This window comes from Artibeus jamaicensis, unplaced genomic scaffold (genome assembly GCF_021234435.1).
Source record: "Artibeus jamaicensis isolate MK-2021 breed Jamaican fruit bat unplaced genomic scaffold, CSHL_Jam_final contig_3126, whole genome shotgun sequence".
Lineage (NCBI taxonomy): Eukaryota > Metazoa > Chordata > Mammalia > Chiroptera > Phyllostomidae > Artibeus > Artibeus jamaicensis.
Genome location: NW_026521723.1, coordinates 17,310,406 through 17,327,418, shown reverse-complemented (window position 1 = coordinate 17,327,418; position 17,013 = coordinate 17,310,406). Strand labels below are relative to the sequence as shown.

Here is a 17,013-nt window from a genome sequence, read left to right as displayed (position 1 = left end):
CTAGTGGCCGTCGGACTCATTTCTAATCAATGGTTCCAGCGGCTGGGAGGGGCGCGGCCACCCAGGGGCGCTGCTGCCCTGTCTGAAAGCTTTGTTCCCAGTTTAGCGGCCAAGAACTCGCTCCCCGCCGGAAAGACGCCCTGCCATCCGTCTGGCCCTTTCGGGGAAGACGCCGGCACTTGGGAGGCGCTATACCTGGCGGAGGGGAGTCCTGGGCGCGCAGAATTAGCCCTGCCCCTCCGGGAGCCTCCAGTAGGTAGGGAGCGCCCCCTAAATCCTCTGCTCCCCTGACGGGAGCCCAGCCCCGCCGACCGCAGCAGTTTCGAACCGCCTGTGTGAAGAGCCTAGTTGCGGTTTCCACACAGGGTTACAGCAGCCGCAGGCGAGCCCTTCACAGTCTGCTACAACTCCCGGCCCGCTTCCCCCAGCTCCAGGGACCGCCGCCGAAAGCCAAAGGCCAATCACACTGCAGCTAGGTCTTGCGATTGGACAGTAGTGAGTGCCGATTGGCTACCGCTGGGGGTTTCGGCCTCCCTCCCCTTTCCTTTTGCCCCAACTCCGGCTCCACTGCTTCAGGCCAATGAGAAGGCACTTTATAGAAGTCCTCCCCTTGCTTTCTTCTTCTCCCCACCTCGGCAAGGGAGGAGAAGTTCTGACTGGCCAGATTGTCCTCGGAAGCCCCCTTACATTTACCAATCGCCGAGAGAGATACACTCCCTGGGTAGTTTTTGGCCAATTACAAAGCGGCCCCGGGGCCCAGTCGTGCTTTTTCACTGACGACCCTCGGGTTTCACCGTCCTTAACGCTTCAAGCGTTTTTACTGAGGGCCAGCGACGCTGATTGGCCACTGTTATCACCGTGGAATTTCTCTTTTAGCCAACTACAGAGTGAGGCGAACCCACCTCATTGTTCGGGCACCTTCGTTATTTTCCGCTCTTTGGGCGTGGATTTCCAGCGACACATTCTAATTGGTTCCCTAGGTCATTCGGGTTTTTCCGGGGCTAGCAGCTAACAAACGACGTCTGTGATTGGCTCAGCTCCGGTTTCGGCTCCCCAACTGAAGCGGACAGGCGCGGGGTTCGGCCGGCGATTCCCAGACGCCTGTTATGCGGGCGGGGCGCTGGGCGGTGTAAGACGGGTGGGGGAGGAAGAAGGCGGAGGAAGAGTAGGAGGGGGGAGGAGGCGTGGGGAAGAGCTAGGCGGCTGCGCAGACGGCGCTCCTTACACAGAGCAGCCCCTGACCCGGGCGAATGCGGGATTGTGGTGCCGCCGTCGCCGTCCGGGCCGAGTGACAAAGGAAGGAAGGAAGCAAGGAGGAGCTGTCCCAATAGACGCTGACAGGACTCCGGGCTGGGGGCAAAGCGCGGACACTTCCTGAGTGGGCACCGAGCAGAGGCGAGGAGGGCGGCCGCGCTGGTCCGGTGGACGGGGGAGGGGGCCCCGAGGGACGGAAGCGGTTGCTGGGTTCCCATGTCCCCGGCGTATGGGGAGCAGTCGAGGAGCCGCTGCTTGGGGTCTGAAGGGAGCTGCCTCCGCCGCCGCCATGGCCGCTGGATACAGCCGCCGCCTGCAGCTGCTCCTGGCGCAATGAGGAGAGGAGCCGCCGACACCGCCCGCCTCTGACTGACTCGCTACTCCACCGCCCTCCAGCTCGCCGGGCCCCCGCCGTCAGCCCTTCGGATCCCGCCGCTGTCGGAGCCGCAGCGTTTCCCGTCGCATCGCCGAACCACCCCCTCCCTCTCCCTCCCTCCTTCCCATCCCCCTTCTTTTCAAGCGTGAGACTCGTGATCCTTCCGCCGCTTCCCTTCTTCATTGACTCGGAAAAAAAATCCCCGAGGAAAATACAATATTCAGAGTACTTATTTTCAATCAAGTATTTACCCCATTTCGTGTGATATATATATTTTTAGGATTTTCCTCCCTTCCTTTTCTCCCCTCCAAGAAAAGGGAGGGGAAAGAATTGTATTTTTTTCCCCAGCTCCAAATCATCTACATGTTAAATACCCATACTGATCAGTCTTGAAGAAGAAACACATCGCTCGTTTTATTTTAATGTATATTCAAAAGGAGTAAAAAGCCAAGAGTACGAAGTCTTTTTCTTGTGGGAGAACTTAATGCTGCATTTGTCACTAACCTAACACCTCTACATTAAACAAAAGGAAGAAAAGGAGGAAGAAAGGAAAAGAGGGTGATTCAGGAAGAGAGTAATCATGTCAGGGCGGCCCAGAACCACCTCCTTTGCGGAGAGCTGCAAGCCAGTGCAGCAGCCTTCAGCTTTTGGCAGCATGAAAGTTAGCAGTGAGTATTGATTTTATTTTACACCCCTTCTCCACCTCATCTTAAAATAAGAAACCTTGAAGTCCCAGGATCTTAAAATTTTAGGCCTTCTGACACAACAGTCAGAGGTAATAGAAGTAGGCAAAAACCTGTCTTCAGTCAAGGATGAGACAGCTCCCTCTTTTCTCCTCCCACATACACCCTCCACCGGTCTCATTAACCTTGAATTGAGAAAATACGATTTTTCGGATATTTGGTTTGAAACTTTTTTCTTTACTTTCCTTGCCTTTGGTAGCTTTATTAAGTGCTTGAGTATTAAAATACTGATGGAAGTGTTTACTTGCTCATCCTTTTGGGTAAGAGGATGAGACTTGATTCATAAACCATTGTGTATTTTTGCTTAGTTTATGTCTTTTGGAATGAGGGATATTTGCGGAGAGCTTCTTTAGTTAGCTCAGGTTTCAGGGGTTATAGTTTTGTATGCTTAATAGACTGAGTGTTACAGTCTTTTAACATGTCTTTTTTGTTTGTATGACTGACTATACGAAGTATTTCTTCTTAATCCTGAGATGAACTTGCTTAGTAACCAGCGTTCGCACTGGGAGGCGAGCATCGATTCCTTTACAAGGGGCTGGTGGGAGCTGCTGATACCCAGTCGCAGTAGTATTTGTACGTGCATTGTTTAAAGTGTTATCTTTGAACCTTCCCGTTTTGACATTACCAGTCTACCACTATATAATGCTTAATCAGAAGGTAACTTGGAAGTAAGTACAGTTTTTTTATTGAGGTTTGTATTGTCATGTCGCCAAGTGCTAAGTTGAATGTGGTTACTTGTCATTTAAGTTTAATTTTGGGGTGCCAGTGCATTTTGTACTTGTTAAATGATGTAGAGGTCAGGGGGTCCCTTCTTAGGATAGTTAAAAATACTCTTGCATTGGTTTCCTGTCACATTTAGATAAAACTGTGGATTTAGTTGTGAGGATATTGATTTAGACTTTTCTATCATAGGATTTGCAGAAGGCTGCGTGGCCCTGGATATTGTAGGGATATTTGGGCTGTGTTCATGGTTGTTGATAGAGTGTACGGTACTCTTGTCCCAGATTGGTGCTGAAAAGTCTATGTTCTTGAGATGTTTGACGTACTGAGTATCCAGTGTTTCAGTGTATCTGTGGACCTATTTATGTGCTATTTAGTGACAGTTTACTTAAACATACTTGCAGAACTTGGTAAAAGTTGTATTATTCCATGAGAAGGGTGCATGATGAAGGCAAAGACGAACTATTTTGTTGCCTAGAAGAAGAGAACTGAAAAACAGATTTTTTAAGTATGTTTTTATGTGAAGTCGATTATATTCTTAAGCAACATAAAATGACTTTAACTCAAGATTTCAATTCATGATGTCTTTTGGCACTTCCTTGGAACAGGGTAGTTAGTCTAAGGTAATAACTGAATGGGAGATTATTTTTGAAAGTTAATGTGGGGGGAGGGTGGGGTGACTAGCTAGTACAGAGTGCAGAGTATGTGAAGAGGGAAGCTGATGATGCATCTTTCAGGGAAGGGTGAAGCTATCTAAGCATTTCATGGGGTCATTTGAATGGAATATTTTAAAATTCTGGGGTAGTTTTCAGCAATGATGAAGCAAATCCTATAATAGCTACTTAAGAGCCTCTTGTGGTACTGGAGTGTTTGTTTTTTCATCTTGGTAATATAGTTTAAAAAGCACTTGAAATCAATTTTGGGTAATTAATTTATTAGATCTACTCCAGAGAAGCAAAATAAAATAGCTTATAATGTTATATTTTTTACTTCTTTCCCCCCCGCAAGATTTTCTTTGAAAATGGCTCCTTAATTTTTCATAATATGGATGTTGACTTTTGTAAAGTGTATAGATTAAAATGTTTAATTTCCTCTTACCTATAAGAACATTTAAAGAAGTTGGAGTTCAGTGCTAATTGTATTTGACAACCTTGACTTTAAGGACATTTTAGAAGAAAGGGGAATTATTAAATATTTATTAGCGTTCTAGTGTTCTAGGGGACCCTCATTCAAAAGAGAGATATACATAAGAAATTGTATTCTTTGGTCTCAAAAGCCATTTAGTAGTACAGGGGGTTTGGGGGACAAAAATATGAAGATAATACCAAGATGACTGTAAGATTATGAATGTAGATGCAATGCTTTGTTCAGAAGGACAAAGAATAAAGGAGTAAGGTAAATGGGTTGGAGAGAGAAGACTTTCTGCAGAGGTGTGTTTAAAGACAGGTGTTAAAGGAGGCAATAACTTCAGTTGATAAGAGAAACATTAAGGATTCAGATGGAAAGAATGGACAGAGGCACAGAGACGGTGAGTTTTGTACAATAGGGAAAAATAATTTTTGTATTTACCAAGCAAGTTGGTAAATCTGAATTAAAGGAGCCTAAATAGGAAAATGAGAGATGGGATTTGAGAAATAAAACATCAGTGGACGGAGGGTAGAGGGACCTTTCTCTTGAGATTCAAGAGAAATTGGAATTTGCTGTAGATGACTGAACCAAGATACTGAAGATGATTTGGGCAGCCGAGTTGATGGATTAGAATTAGAGCAATTAGAGCCCTTGTAGGGAGGTAGTAAGGTGTGTTGTGAATCATGAGGTACTGTAAAGTAAAATGTGAAAATGGTATGAAAAGAACACATGTGAGAACAGTGAATGAAAAACTGGCAGGACTTTGGGTTGGATTGAAGGGGAGTACTTGGGAAGGAGTCAGAAGTTAAAAATAAATTCTGATGTTATTGGTCTGGAAGACTTGACTGCAAATTATATTGTTGATTGTAATGGGAAAGTTGAGAAAGTGCTGAGATGAGAGGGTAGATGAGTTCACTTTGTAAAAATTTTATATACAGTAGGTTCCCTTGAAATTCAGCAGATAGCAGTTGGTTACTGGCAATGATATTTAACTTTTCAGCCTATCACTTGCACAGTTTCTAATTTTTCTACACCTAAAAATACCAGATTTATTTTTGGAAGTAGTAAACTAAAGGTTTTCATTTAAATGCTTTCCATTAAGTTTCTAAAAAAATTTTTTTTCGTGTATATTAAAGAGCTTCACATTTGAAACCTAGTTACGATATTCCATGGTTGTTTATTCAGAACCAGTGAAAATAATTTTTTGCAATAAAGTGAGATTTAAAAATTTTAGATATAATAGCCTTTAATCTTTGGTATAACTTAAAATTTGTTTTTCATAAATATGATTGTTCTCAGGTAAACCTCACATTAAAAATAATGGTAATAATAAAAGCAACCTTCACTTGGTTTTTGTTCGGCAGAAATTAAGACTTGATTTTATAACAAGTAGTTTTTGACTTTCGTTAAGTATTCATCATAAGTTTAAATAGTATATTTGAAATTTTTTTTGTTTGTTTACTATGGTGAAGCTAATATTTTTTTTGCTTATGTCCAGATTCAGAAGTTATTAAATAAGTGTTAATAGCTATATAGTTCCTCTGTAAAATTATTGATAACAGTACTCAAAATAGAGGAAATGAGGGAATGTCTGGTGATTTTGGTTAAAATGATACTAATAACTCTCTTTGGTACACTGTTGGTAAAAACTCAGCTAATTGCCTAGTTTTAAATAAAACATTTGGAAAGAGGAAACTAAGTTGAGTATTATTTCCTCATATAAGACGTTTTAGATCAATTTATTTTAGAGATTGGTTAATGGTATTTGTATATTTTGTGTGTTTAGTCATACGGTGCTTAAAACCAAAGAGTAGGTGGCAACTTAGAGTTCCTTTATTCCCAAAGAAGTATAATAATCTGTTTGTGACATCCAAAAATTAGGTATTAGAGTTAGCCAGTTTCTAGATTATCCATGTTGATGTGGGAGAGTGTTCATGTGTGAAACTGAAAAGTAGAACCTTACTTCATTTCTTTCCCAACCAGATTTTTCCAGAGTTTTTAATACATAAGACCTTCATATGAGAATTGCATCTTCTCATGTTGCATGTGAATGACTAAAACCTGTGGATGACTAAAAAAGGGAACCCAGAGATTCACAGATCAATTTGTTGTCGATTGGGAATTGCATTTAGAAAGTGAGGTGACATCTCATTTCACTGGAATGGTTGAACTGAAAATTAGTACTTGCACCCTGTGTTTTCTTCCCCTTATTTTGGACTTGAGTTGCAGGTGTGAGATACTGGTTTGGAGAAGTTTACAGTTTTTTTTGTTAAGTGTCAGCAGATTCTGAGTTGGGGGAACTCTTGTTTTTCCAGACTCATTAAGTGTGTGTTTAATGTATAGAGAAGGCTATGTGTGAAACATGCATGTGCTGACACTGGTGCCACAGTGCCACACTTTTTAATAAGCATTTGTTAGAGTGCTAGTGTGCTTATTTTTTAATAAGACTCATGGGATTGTGAGAGAGGGGTGGTAATGGGCAGGCCGTGAGATTGTGGTATCATTTATGATGCTCCACCCTACAATGGAGAACAGAGGGGCAGATCACATGGGCGTGGCAGGAGTAGATGCTAGTACTAACAGGACCAACTTGATTTCCCGGAAATTGTATTGTAGTAATAAGAACATAATCACCATGAGTATATGAATTTGTTGGAATGCTAGCATCATTTTCTAGTTTTTTTTCCTTTGAGGGGGTGTGTGAAAAAGGAATCTTTCATGATTTCAAGTATAGAAGTATTTTCATGCCTCATCGGTTTTAAAATAGAAGTTACAATCTTTGTTCATATCTTGAGTGGCACAAATCTTCCTTGATTATATAAATGTTCTGAAATTGGTTAAATGTGATGTAGTAATGTAAATTTATATGAAGATCTGTGTGAATAGAACAGCAAGGAAAAACTGACAGTAGAGATAAAGAATTTGTTTTCCCAAAAGTTTCCTACCATTAAGTTGATGTACCAAAGTGATATTATTCTATTTTCTTTATTATTGAGTTTTTATTCTTGTTTTTTAAAAACATTAATACTCAGCAAATAATGGACATTCAGTAAGTAATGTCAGTATATACTTGTTTTTGTAATGTATTTAGTACAAGATATAAGGGTAGAATTTTGTTGATTTGGAGTCTAGTTTACAGTTCCCCATCCCACTTTGCTTATGTTTTGGGGAGAAAGGTTTCCTTTCAGAGGGTATGCAAGTTAAAAATTGTAATTGGTTCAGTCTTACATTTTTGTGTTGAATAGTTTTCTTAGAAGCATTTCTGTTTTATCGGATTGAGGCAAAATGGTGAATTTTTTGTAACTAATTCTGCTAGACCAGTTTTCCTTTTGTCTTCAGGGTACCCTGCCCAACAATGGCACAGATGTGAATCCTTAATGTATTCCCTCATTAACATAGTCTATAGTGGTTAATTTCTTGATTGTCCTTTCAGATCAATTTAATAATAAAAAGTGAACATTTCTGACAAAGGAGTAATTGTTTCTGTAGAAACTTGTATTTTAGGTGATGGTATAATTTAAATGAATTTACAGGTTTGAGATTGGCTAGCCATGCTCTAAACCCAGAGAGGTGGTGGGTACACAGACAAAAATATTAGTTACATTGGTGCAAAGCAGTAACATTACCACTACATTTTTGCATTACCATTAATTGTATCACGTTGGAATCCTTGGCTTAGAAAGCTAAAAATAAACAGGTTACTTTAATAGAAAGTATTAAAGTTCATTAAAGTAAATTAATGATAACATGATTGACATGTATCACTCCTATTGAACGCTTATTATGTATTCAGTACTCTGCCAAATTCTTTACTTGCAATATCTTGTTTAATCATTACAACAGTTCTACAAAGGTGCTAATACTATTATCATCTCCACTTTATAGGTGAGGTAAATGAGAATTAGAAAGGTGAAGCAACTTGTCCTTGGTTACCTGGCCAGGAAGTTGCTCTGTTAGAATTTAAACCCAGGCATTCTGATTCTAGAGCCCCTGCTCTTTATTTGTGTGTTATAGAGAATGGATTGTTGTTATCTTAACACTTGGATTCCAGAGATAAGCCGAAATGCCTTTTACTTTTAGGATAGTCTTTTCATTGATAATTTAGCAGTGACTGTGCAAGACTTTTCCTTTTGAAATTAGTTTCAGGCTTGCATGTTAGCAGTTACAGCACTTAAATGCTTACAGTTGAACTGGAAAAAATACTCAATTATTTTAAGATTGCAGGGAAAACTTAAGACGAACATTGAAAATGATAGTATTAGGGCTTATGGCAGCACACAAAAAAAGTAATATATGCTTTTTTTTGTTTAATGTTCATTCAGAGCACTGGTTTTTTTGAAGAGTACTTGAAAAGTAGATTACTTGGAAGTTAATCTGGTGTATGTATGTATTTATTTATATTTCCAGGTAATACTAGAATGTTAGTTTCCAAATTAGCCATTATTAAGGATTGTTTCTCTCCATCTCTTCTTATAGGTTGTATAGTGTTTTAAGAGTCCTGTGTAGTCTTCCTTTTAATAATTGACAGCAAACTTTATGAAGGCTTTTGTTTTTGTTTTTTCCATTATATGTGCACAAGCAGTGAAGTAGTCAAGTATGAGACATTTGTTAGGTTTGGAACTGTGAGCTTTAGGGTTTTTGTTTGTTGTTGTTGTTTAAAGAATAATAGCTATGCATCAGTGTGGAATTAGAATTGGGTTATTTGGAATATCACTTTTTGGGAGTCAGGAAATAAACCAAAAAGGCTCCTGAGCAGCTGAAATCCCCAATTGGTGCATACATTTTACACATAGATCGGTTTTTAGCCTTTTATTTAAACTTGTTTTTTAAAGTATATTTTTATTTATTGAGTTTAGAGAGGAAGGGAGAAAGAGAGAGAGAGGGAGAGACAGATAGACAGAAACATTGATTTTGTTGTTCACTTGTCATGCAGTCATTGGTTGATTCTTGTATGTGCCCAGACCAGGGGTATACTTTGGAGCATTGAAACGACATTCTAATCAACTGGGCTACCTGGCCAAGACTTATTTAAACCTTTTTATTATTATTTAACACATCCTTCTAATTCATTAAGTTGTCTGCTTCTCTAAGCTGAAAATTAGAAGGGGATAAGTGGATATTGATGTTAAGTATTATACCTGCCAAAAAGAATGGGCAAACAATTCAGGATAACAAGCATATTGGGATTACTGAGTGTAGGCTCACACAATTCCTGGGGAAATCACTCTGATAATTGTTCAAAATGTTGACCTAGAGAAGGTTAGTTTATACACTTCACACTCTCAAAAGGGCAGGAGTCAGGAAAGTCTCTTCTGGCTAGCTGGGGTTCTGTAATATCTTGTCATTACATCAAACAGTGTCTGAATTTGTTGGTCACTGAAGTAATGAGGAAGAGAACTGCATCATGTCATCTCTGGTTGACCAACTCTAGGTGAATTTCAGTGATTTGGATAATGGTACTAAAATCTTCGGTATGCTGGCCCAGAATATTGTCTCCAACTCTTTTCTTCCATTGTCCATCTGTATTTATTACTCAGACACAGCATTTTATCTAAGTTTTATTGTCTATTTTTTTCTTCTGTGGCATATATGGAATCTGTGTTTGGATTTTTACCTGTCTATATTTTCTGTTTGCGGAATACTTGAAGGCACTGCATGGAGTTATTTAAGCTTTCTTATGAATTATGATTGGCCATTAGAGAGCAACTACCAAATACACGTATAATGAGAATTGAAAAGGTGTGTATCTTAACTGTTGATCTGAAGTAAAAGGAGAGTAATGACAAAGTACTTTTCTTCTTTTTTGGAGGTTTAAGAAATTCCTAGGGATTTAATTGTCTTGTTCAACTTAAAGTTTGTATTTTCAATTTCTTTCTAAAGAAGGCTAACCTATTTAAAAAAAAATGTGTCTCCCTCCACTTCCCCTTACTCCTTAAAATCAGTTAGTTCATTTAAATTAACCATTATCTTCATGACTTGTGTTGAAGTTATTGAGCTAAGTCAAATCACTGCTCTTAGGTTTGAGTTTGTAGAGGACAGTACCTGATTGTTTGGAGGTACTGAAGTTATACCTGTCATCAGACTTGATTGTATTATACTTCATTTGCTGTTCTGTTGGCATTTCAGAGCTTTGACACTATACACATGATTTCAACTCTGAAAGGAAGAGGGGCTTTTTGAGTTGGTAGGGTTTCAATTTTAACATATAATTGCATGTATATATGTGTCAACATATCAAATTTACATAATATATATAATAGCAATCACCAAATGCCATATTTTGCTGCATATGATGTGCTCCTGTGTACAGTGTGCACCCACATTTTGTACGCATCATACACCGTATTATTATACCCATTGCATGTCATCATTATACCCATGTATAATACGCATCCTTATTTTTCCCTCACAAATTTGGGCAAAAAGGTGTGCATTATACATGGCAAAATATGGTATTATTCGGATGCTGTGTGATAAAGTTACATGCTTATTTATATATGAGGTCTGTTTGGAAAAAGTCTAGTCATTGTTAATATAATGAGAACTGTTTGCACAACATCCATGTAACCTAGCAGCCAAGAAGAATGGACTGGAATGTGCGTGTATGCACAGGGCTAACTTGAGTGAGCTGTTGATTGAGCATGTGTACTGTGTGGCCATCGCATTCAAAAGGGGCAAGTAGAGCAATGAATCTACATCAGATTTTGCCATAACTAAAATCCCTTTGAAATGGAAGACCATTGATGAGATTCATGACAACATGACAGAGTAGCTGATGGTGATTGGGAAAACTGGGTGAGGTCCCAAGGTGCCTGCTTTGAAAGGGACTGAGGCATCAATGCCCCGATGTACAATGTTTCTTGTATCTTGTTTCTTCTTCAGTAAATGTTTCTATTTTTCATATTACATGCCTGTATACCTTCTGGGCAGACCTCATATTTTTGCTCTAAGAAATAGAATTTACTCACATGATTCAAAATTTGAAAGTTATTTAGTAATGTCTTTGTCTTTGTCTGCTCCTGCTCTATAACTACCAGCTCCCTTTCTTGGAGACAGCCAGCATTCCAAATTCTTAGAAACCCTTCCATTGATAATCTGAATGTTTACAGGTTAATTCTAATCTGGAATTATATTTTGTACATACATACCTAAATTAACACTGGCTTTAGCATAAGAATGTTAGAATTAAAACTATTTAAATCAGTTACTCTAGAAAATTGCTGTTTTACATCACTAAATTTAAATGTTTTAGATTCTTAAACCCTTATTTTTCTGAATGTGCATTAGATAGAGAGTAAGAGCGAAGTTGAGAGGATCCTTCTCATGGCAAAAAGAGGTAAACTGCTAATAGTCATAAGCAGTGAACACTTAGTTGCACATTTAAACTACTTTCTACTGTGTATTTGAAAAATGATATGTAGTGTTAAGTAGATATTTTTGTTGTTGTTAAGTAGATGTTTTTGCTGGAAATAGTTGTTTTATTTTATGGTAAAGAAAAAGACAACGGGTAATTTATTTTTTTCTTCTAACTTTCCATTTTTCTGACTTCTTAGATAAGAAAACCTGTTCTCTTGAAAGAGCAGAAGTACAGAGTGTGTCAATGTCAATGAAGCCTGTGCCTTTTACTTCTTTAAGAGCAGTTTCATTCTCATAAACCAAGCACAAGCACTCCTTAGATATTTTTTAAAACTTTTATTTTTACAAAGTAATACATTCATATTATTAAAAGACATCAAATAGTGTACAAAGTCTTTTTATGGAAGCTAGTCTTCTGTCCCCGAGTTCTATTTCTCAGGAGCTGCTTCCTCTAGTAGTGTTTGTTATATTTTTAATTAGTATACTCTTTGTTTCTTAAAATTATTTGTAGATATTTATTGCTTTCTCATTATGAAAGATACTATTGTCATTTTCATTTCCCTTTTGCTATCATGCTAATATAATTACCACTATTTTTAGTTAAGTCATTATGTCAATTATAATTCAACTAAATACTTAGTATCTAGATAATAAGCTATAATACTCAGTATGTAGATAATAAGCAGTATTCTTAGCAGAAGCAAGTAGTGTACAATGATCACATTTCTTTTTAAAAACAGCTTTATTAAAAACAAAACAGCTTTAGTGAGATATAATTCACATACTGTAAAATATTCATTTAAAGTCATGGGGTTCTGTGGTTTTTAGAATATTCACAGAGTAGTGCAACAGCTCTAACAATTTTTTTTAGAACATTATTTATTACCCCTAAAAGAAACCTGGGACCCATTTGCAGCCATTCCCCATATTCCTCTTCCTCCCAGCTCTAGGCAATCACTAACTACTCTTTGTTTCTATGGATTTTCCTGTTCTAGACTGTTCCTATCGTATATCAAATGAAATCATATGATATGTGACCTTTTGTGACTGGCTTCTTTTACTTCCCATGTCTTCTAGGTTCATTAATGGTATTTATCAGTAATTCCTTTTTATCACTGAATAATATTTCATTATATGGAACTATGGAAATGCCACTGTTTGTTTTATCCATTCATCATTTGATGAACATTTGGTTTGCTGTCTCCTTTTGGGTAGTATGAATAACGAACATTTGTGAACAGTTGTTTGGACACATTTTCAGATCTTCTGGATATATATCTAGTAGTGGAATTGCTAGGTTGTATGGTAATTCTATTTAATATTTTAAGGAACTGTCAAACAGTTTCCAAAGTGACAATCACATTTTTTTCTTTGCTTTTAATAAAAAAATACTTTATTGTTGCCATTTATCTTTTTCTGCACTGTTTGCAATGATCATAACTTTGATTGGGTTTCTTTTTTTTCCCTTAAATTTTATTAGGCATTCTCTAGATTCTGCCCCTCTTCTTTTCCTGGAACGTCCTTTTTCCTCCAGTCCTTGTCCTACTGCTGGGATCTAGCCTGGTTCTCCAGGTCTCGCTGTACAGCTGTCACCTTCTGAATTCTTTCATTCCTCTTTAGTGCCCACTCTCCTATTTCCTAGATCCCATGTCTTTGTGTCACTGAGTAGTTCTTATCTAACATAATCTCATGATGTCAGCCAACAGTGCCCAGAGCATTAACTACTTGGTGAATGTATCTGAAAAAGTTGTTAGTTGTTTTTTCTACATTTACTCCAAGAGGGTAGTTAAGTTAACAAACTTTTTTGGTATGTCACCTTTTCATTATCTAGGCACTGAGCCATAGATGTTTGAGATGTTACCGTATTTTGCCATGTGTAATGCATACTTTTTGCCCAAATTTTGGGGGTAAAAATAAGGATTATTATTCTACATAGGTGGTACTAATTTTGTATCTATATAAATGTTTTTAATTCTTTTACTTATTCTTATGCCTTAAAAATGCAACTTAAGAAAGCAATAATGATATCTCTGCAAAATATTACCCTGGAATACGATAATTGGTTTTGTGGCTAAATATAAATAAATAAATAAATTGAATTTAAAAATAAAATGAAAGATTTTTTTTTCCCTGACAGTTTGGACCAAAAACGTGGGTGTGCATGATACATGGCAAAATATGTCACTATGATCAAGTGATTACAGTGCCAAAATAAAGCAACAATATGAAGCAAGTACAGAACTCTGAATAACATTAATATCAAGCAATTGTTTAAACCTGGTTTATTCAGAAGAAATACAATGCACAAGCCACAAATATGAGCTACATACGTAATTTAAATTTTCCAGTAGCCACATTAAAAAGTAAAAAAAGACTGGCGGACTTAATTTTAATAATATATCTTACTTAACCCAGTATATTCAAAATATTATTTCAACATGTAATCTTGTTGAAATTTATTGAGATAGGTAACTTTTTTTTGTTACTAAATCTTTACAGTCTAGTGGGTATTTTACACTTAGATCCCATCTTAATTTGGAGTGGCCACATTTTAAATACTCAGTAGCCACATGTTGCTAGTGATTATTGTATTAGACAGTGTAGTTTTAAAATATTGTCTAGGAATTATGTTACTGTGTAATGTCTGTCTAATCATATAGTCTGTTTTCAAGTGTATGCAGTTTAAAAACACTTCATTGATTTGTATAATTGCTTTGTTTTGAATCATGTCTTCAGTTTATTCTGAATTTTTATACCATATTAAAGGAGGATGAAGTATTTGTGTTCTTCAGAAAGGTGCTTGTTATAGGAGGTAATGATTTTTCTCCCATATTTTAGCACAACCGTTAAAATGTATGTTGAAATTCTTTTTGGTATGGTTGTGGGATGTTTCATAATCATGATTGTCCTGGTCCTGATGGAATCTTTTCAGTCTATTCTTTCTCACATGTCTCTCCCCTTGCTTTTTCAAAGACATACCCAGGTTTCAGAGTCCCAAATGCAACCTTAGCCACTTACTCTTCCATGCCTTACTCCAATGCGTGAAATTCACTTATATCTAATTCCTATAGCATGCTTTGTCCTCTTCCTTCTGGTCTGCTGTGTCCCATATGGCAAAAAAGGTATTTTACTTAGCTTTATATTTTTTGCAGTTTATTAGCCTTGTACTTTTCTAGTGTGGAGCACAGTGCTTTTTGTATTGGGTCATTTAGTACATATTTGAGTTGAAGGCAATTTGTCATGGTATGAATACATGGATACTGTACATTGGTGTTTACATGGTATAGAGTTGCTAGGTTGCCAAACTATCACTGATGTTTCTAGGAACCTTTAAGTTTTGATACAAGAAATTATAGAGTTAAAAACCTGAATTTTTATTTAAACATGAAGGAACAGTAGTAGGAAAAGGAAAGAGACACAGTTACAGACACTTATTATACTATGTGCTTAGTGCCAAGTATTTCTGAACTCTCTTGGGAGGTAAAGCTGAATGAATGAAAAGAACTGAGGTGCTAGGTTGCACTGGTTGGTAAGCATAGTACTTTTGAAACACTTAACCTGTCCAGCTGCTACAGTACCCACCCCAAACCTTTCAGAATTTTATTTGGAGAGTATAGGAGAGAGATTGAGAACAATGAAACCTGACAAATCAATTTCTTTATTTTTACCAAGCAGCTTACCCTGCAAGAGATAATATAAACAGACAATATTTAAATATGGCTATCCCCAGCCCTATCATCATGGATGTACTTAGACTTATAATGTATTATGGGGATTTATGAAAACTTTCAGTCTTATAGGACCTCTTTTTTGTCTCTTAAGATAACATTTACTTGATATACAAACACATGTATTAGTTTAAGAGCTTTCTCAAGAGAGTGAGAAACATTAATATACAATATGGGTTGTCTAATTAAATAATCCAACCTCTTAAATAGCTATTTAATTTTGCTGTTTGTATTTGGTTTTGAAAAATCATGTTAGGACAATAATTTGGTTTCTGCTGATAAACACGGTACTTGCTTCTGTGAGTACAATTGTGAGATGTTTGGTTGAGGGCATGCGTCTTAGATATAGAAGATGTCTATTTTAATTTTCTCCATAAGTAGCAAATGCTTGCTCTGCCCTTCTTAAAATCCAAGAGGAATTACTGAAGAAGAAAGCATAGTTCTTTTCTAGTTCAATTGAACATTGGTGGTAACCTTTACTGAGAGACTTTTGAGAGCTTAATGTTAGTATATGTATTTACCTCCTGTCAGTTTCTGAAAAATTAAAGAATGGCTGTGCATTTTCAAAGGTTAGAGGAAATGTTTTAGTACTACACAGGGTCTGGCACAGATATTGCCCCATTTTATTATAAATCAAAAGCATATAATTCTGTAACATAACAATACACTAAAGCATACCATATGACACTTTAGGTGAAATGTTCAAATTAAAACTACAAATTATTACACCTATGTTATTAGCCTAGCAACCACATTTAAGCAAGCATTACTTCTGTTGGACAGGTATTTCTGCTATAGCGGAGAATGAATCCTTAGTAAGAAACAAAGGGTATGTGTGTCATGATTTCTAACATAGGAACAGGTGGGCCAGTTTTGGGGGTCCTGAAAGCAAAGATCCCAGAGGCAGAAGATTCTTGTGTAGTTGACCCTTGAACAACAGGGGTGTGAACTGAATGGGTCCACTTACTTATACTTGAATTTTATCTCAATAAATATACAGTCAGCATTTCCTAATGTCTCTGGTTTTCACATCCAGCATTTCCTTCATGTCTTTGGCTTTCATATCCATGCTGCAACCAATTATGGATCAAAAACTAGTTTTGATCTTCATCTGGGAACCTGTGGGTACAGAGAGCTGACGGTATGCATTGTTCAGTACCATTTTATATAAGGGTCTTGAGCATCTGTGGCTTCTGGTATACACAGGGAGTCCTGGAACTAATCACCCTCAATACCGAGAGACTAATGTAGTTAAGTTATGGGGGAGACAGAAGTTATAGGCAGATTTCTCTACTGCACAAGATTGGCACCTTTAACCTCCTGTATATGGCATCAGTATAAATTGCACAGCTTGTCAGCCATTTATATGTATTTAGAAGTAAGATATGTTTATAAATGTGGCTTTACACTATGTTCCAATTTAAATCAAAGACTGCATCTTTTTGTTTCTCACATATATGAGGTCTCTCTGGAAAAAGTGCAGCCCTTGTTAATATAACAAGAATGTTTGTGTGACATCAATGTAACTGGGCAGCCAAGGAGAGTGGACTGGAATGTGTATGTGTGAAAAATGACAATTTCACTGTTACTAGTCTGGGGGGGGTAGAGCCATTGAGTGAGCATATGTACTGTGTGGCCATTGTATTCAAAATGACTTAGTGAGTAGAGCAATGATCTGTATCAAATTTTGTGTTAAGCTTGAACATTC

The 17,013-nt window shown here is 37.5% G+C and overlaps 1 protein-coding gene across 4 annotated transcripts in view; it reads left to right on the top strand.

Annotated features, from left to right (window-relative positions):
* Positions 1-1,220: 1,220 nt before the first annotated feature.
* The window catches only part of GSK3B (glycogen synthase kinase 3 beta), a 219,520-nt gene continuing 203,727 nt past the window's right edge, over positions 1,221-17,013 (top strand). For 2 of the 4 annotated variants that reach the window (XM_037158777.2, XM_037158776.2), the window contains exon 1: positions 1,223-2,298. In XM_037158777.2, coding sequence (XP_037014672.1) covers positions 2,211-2,298 — 88 coding nt within the window. In that variant the 5' untranslated portion in view covers positions 1,223-2,210. Of the gene's footprint in view, positions 2,299-17,013 lie in introns of all 4 variants that reach the window. The other 2 variants (XM_037158775.2, XM_037158778.2) reach the window with 2 other exon arrangements.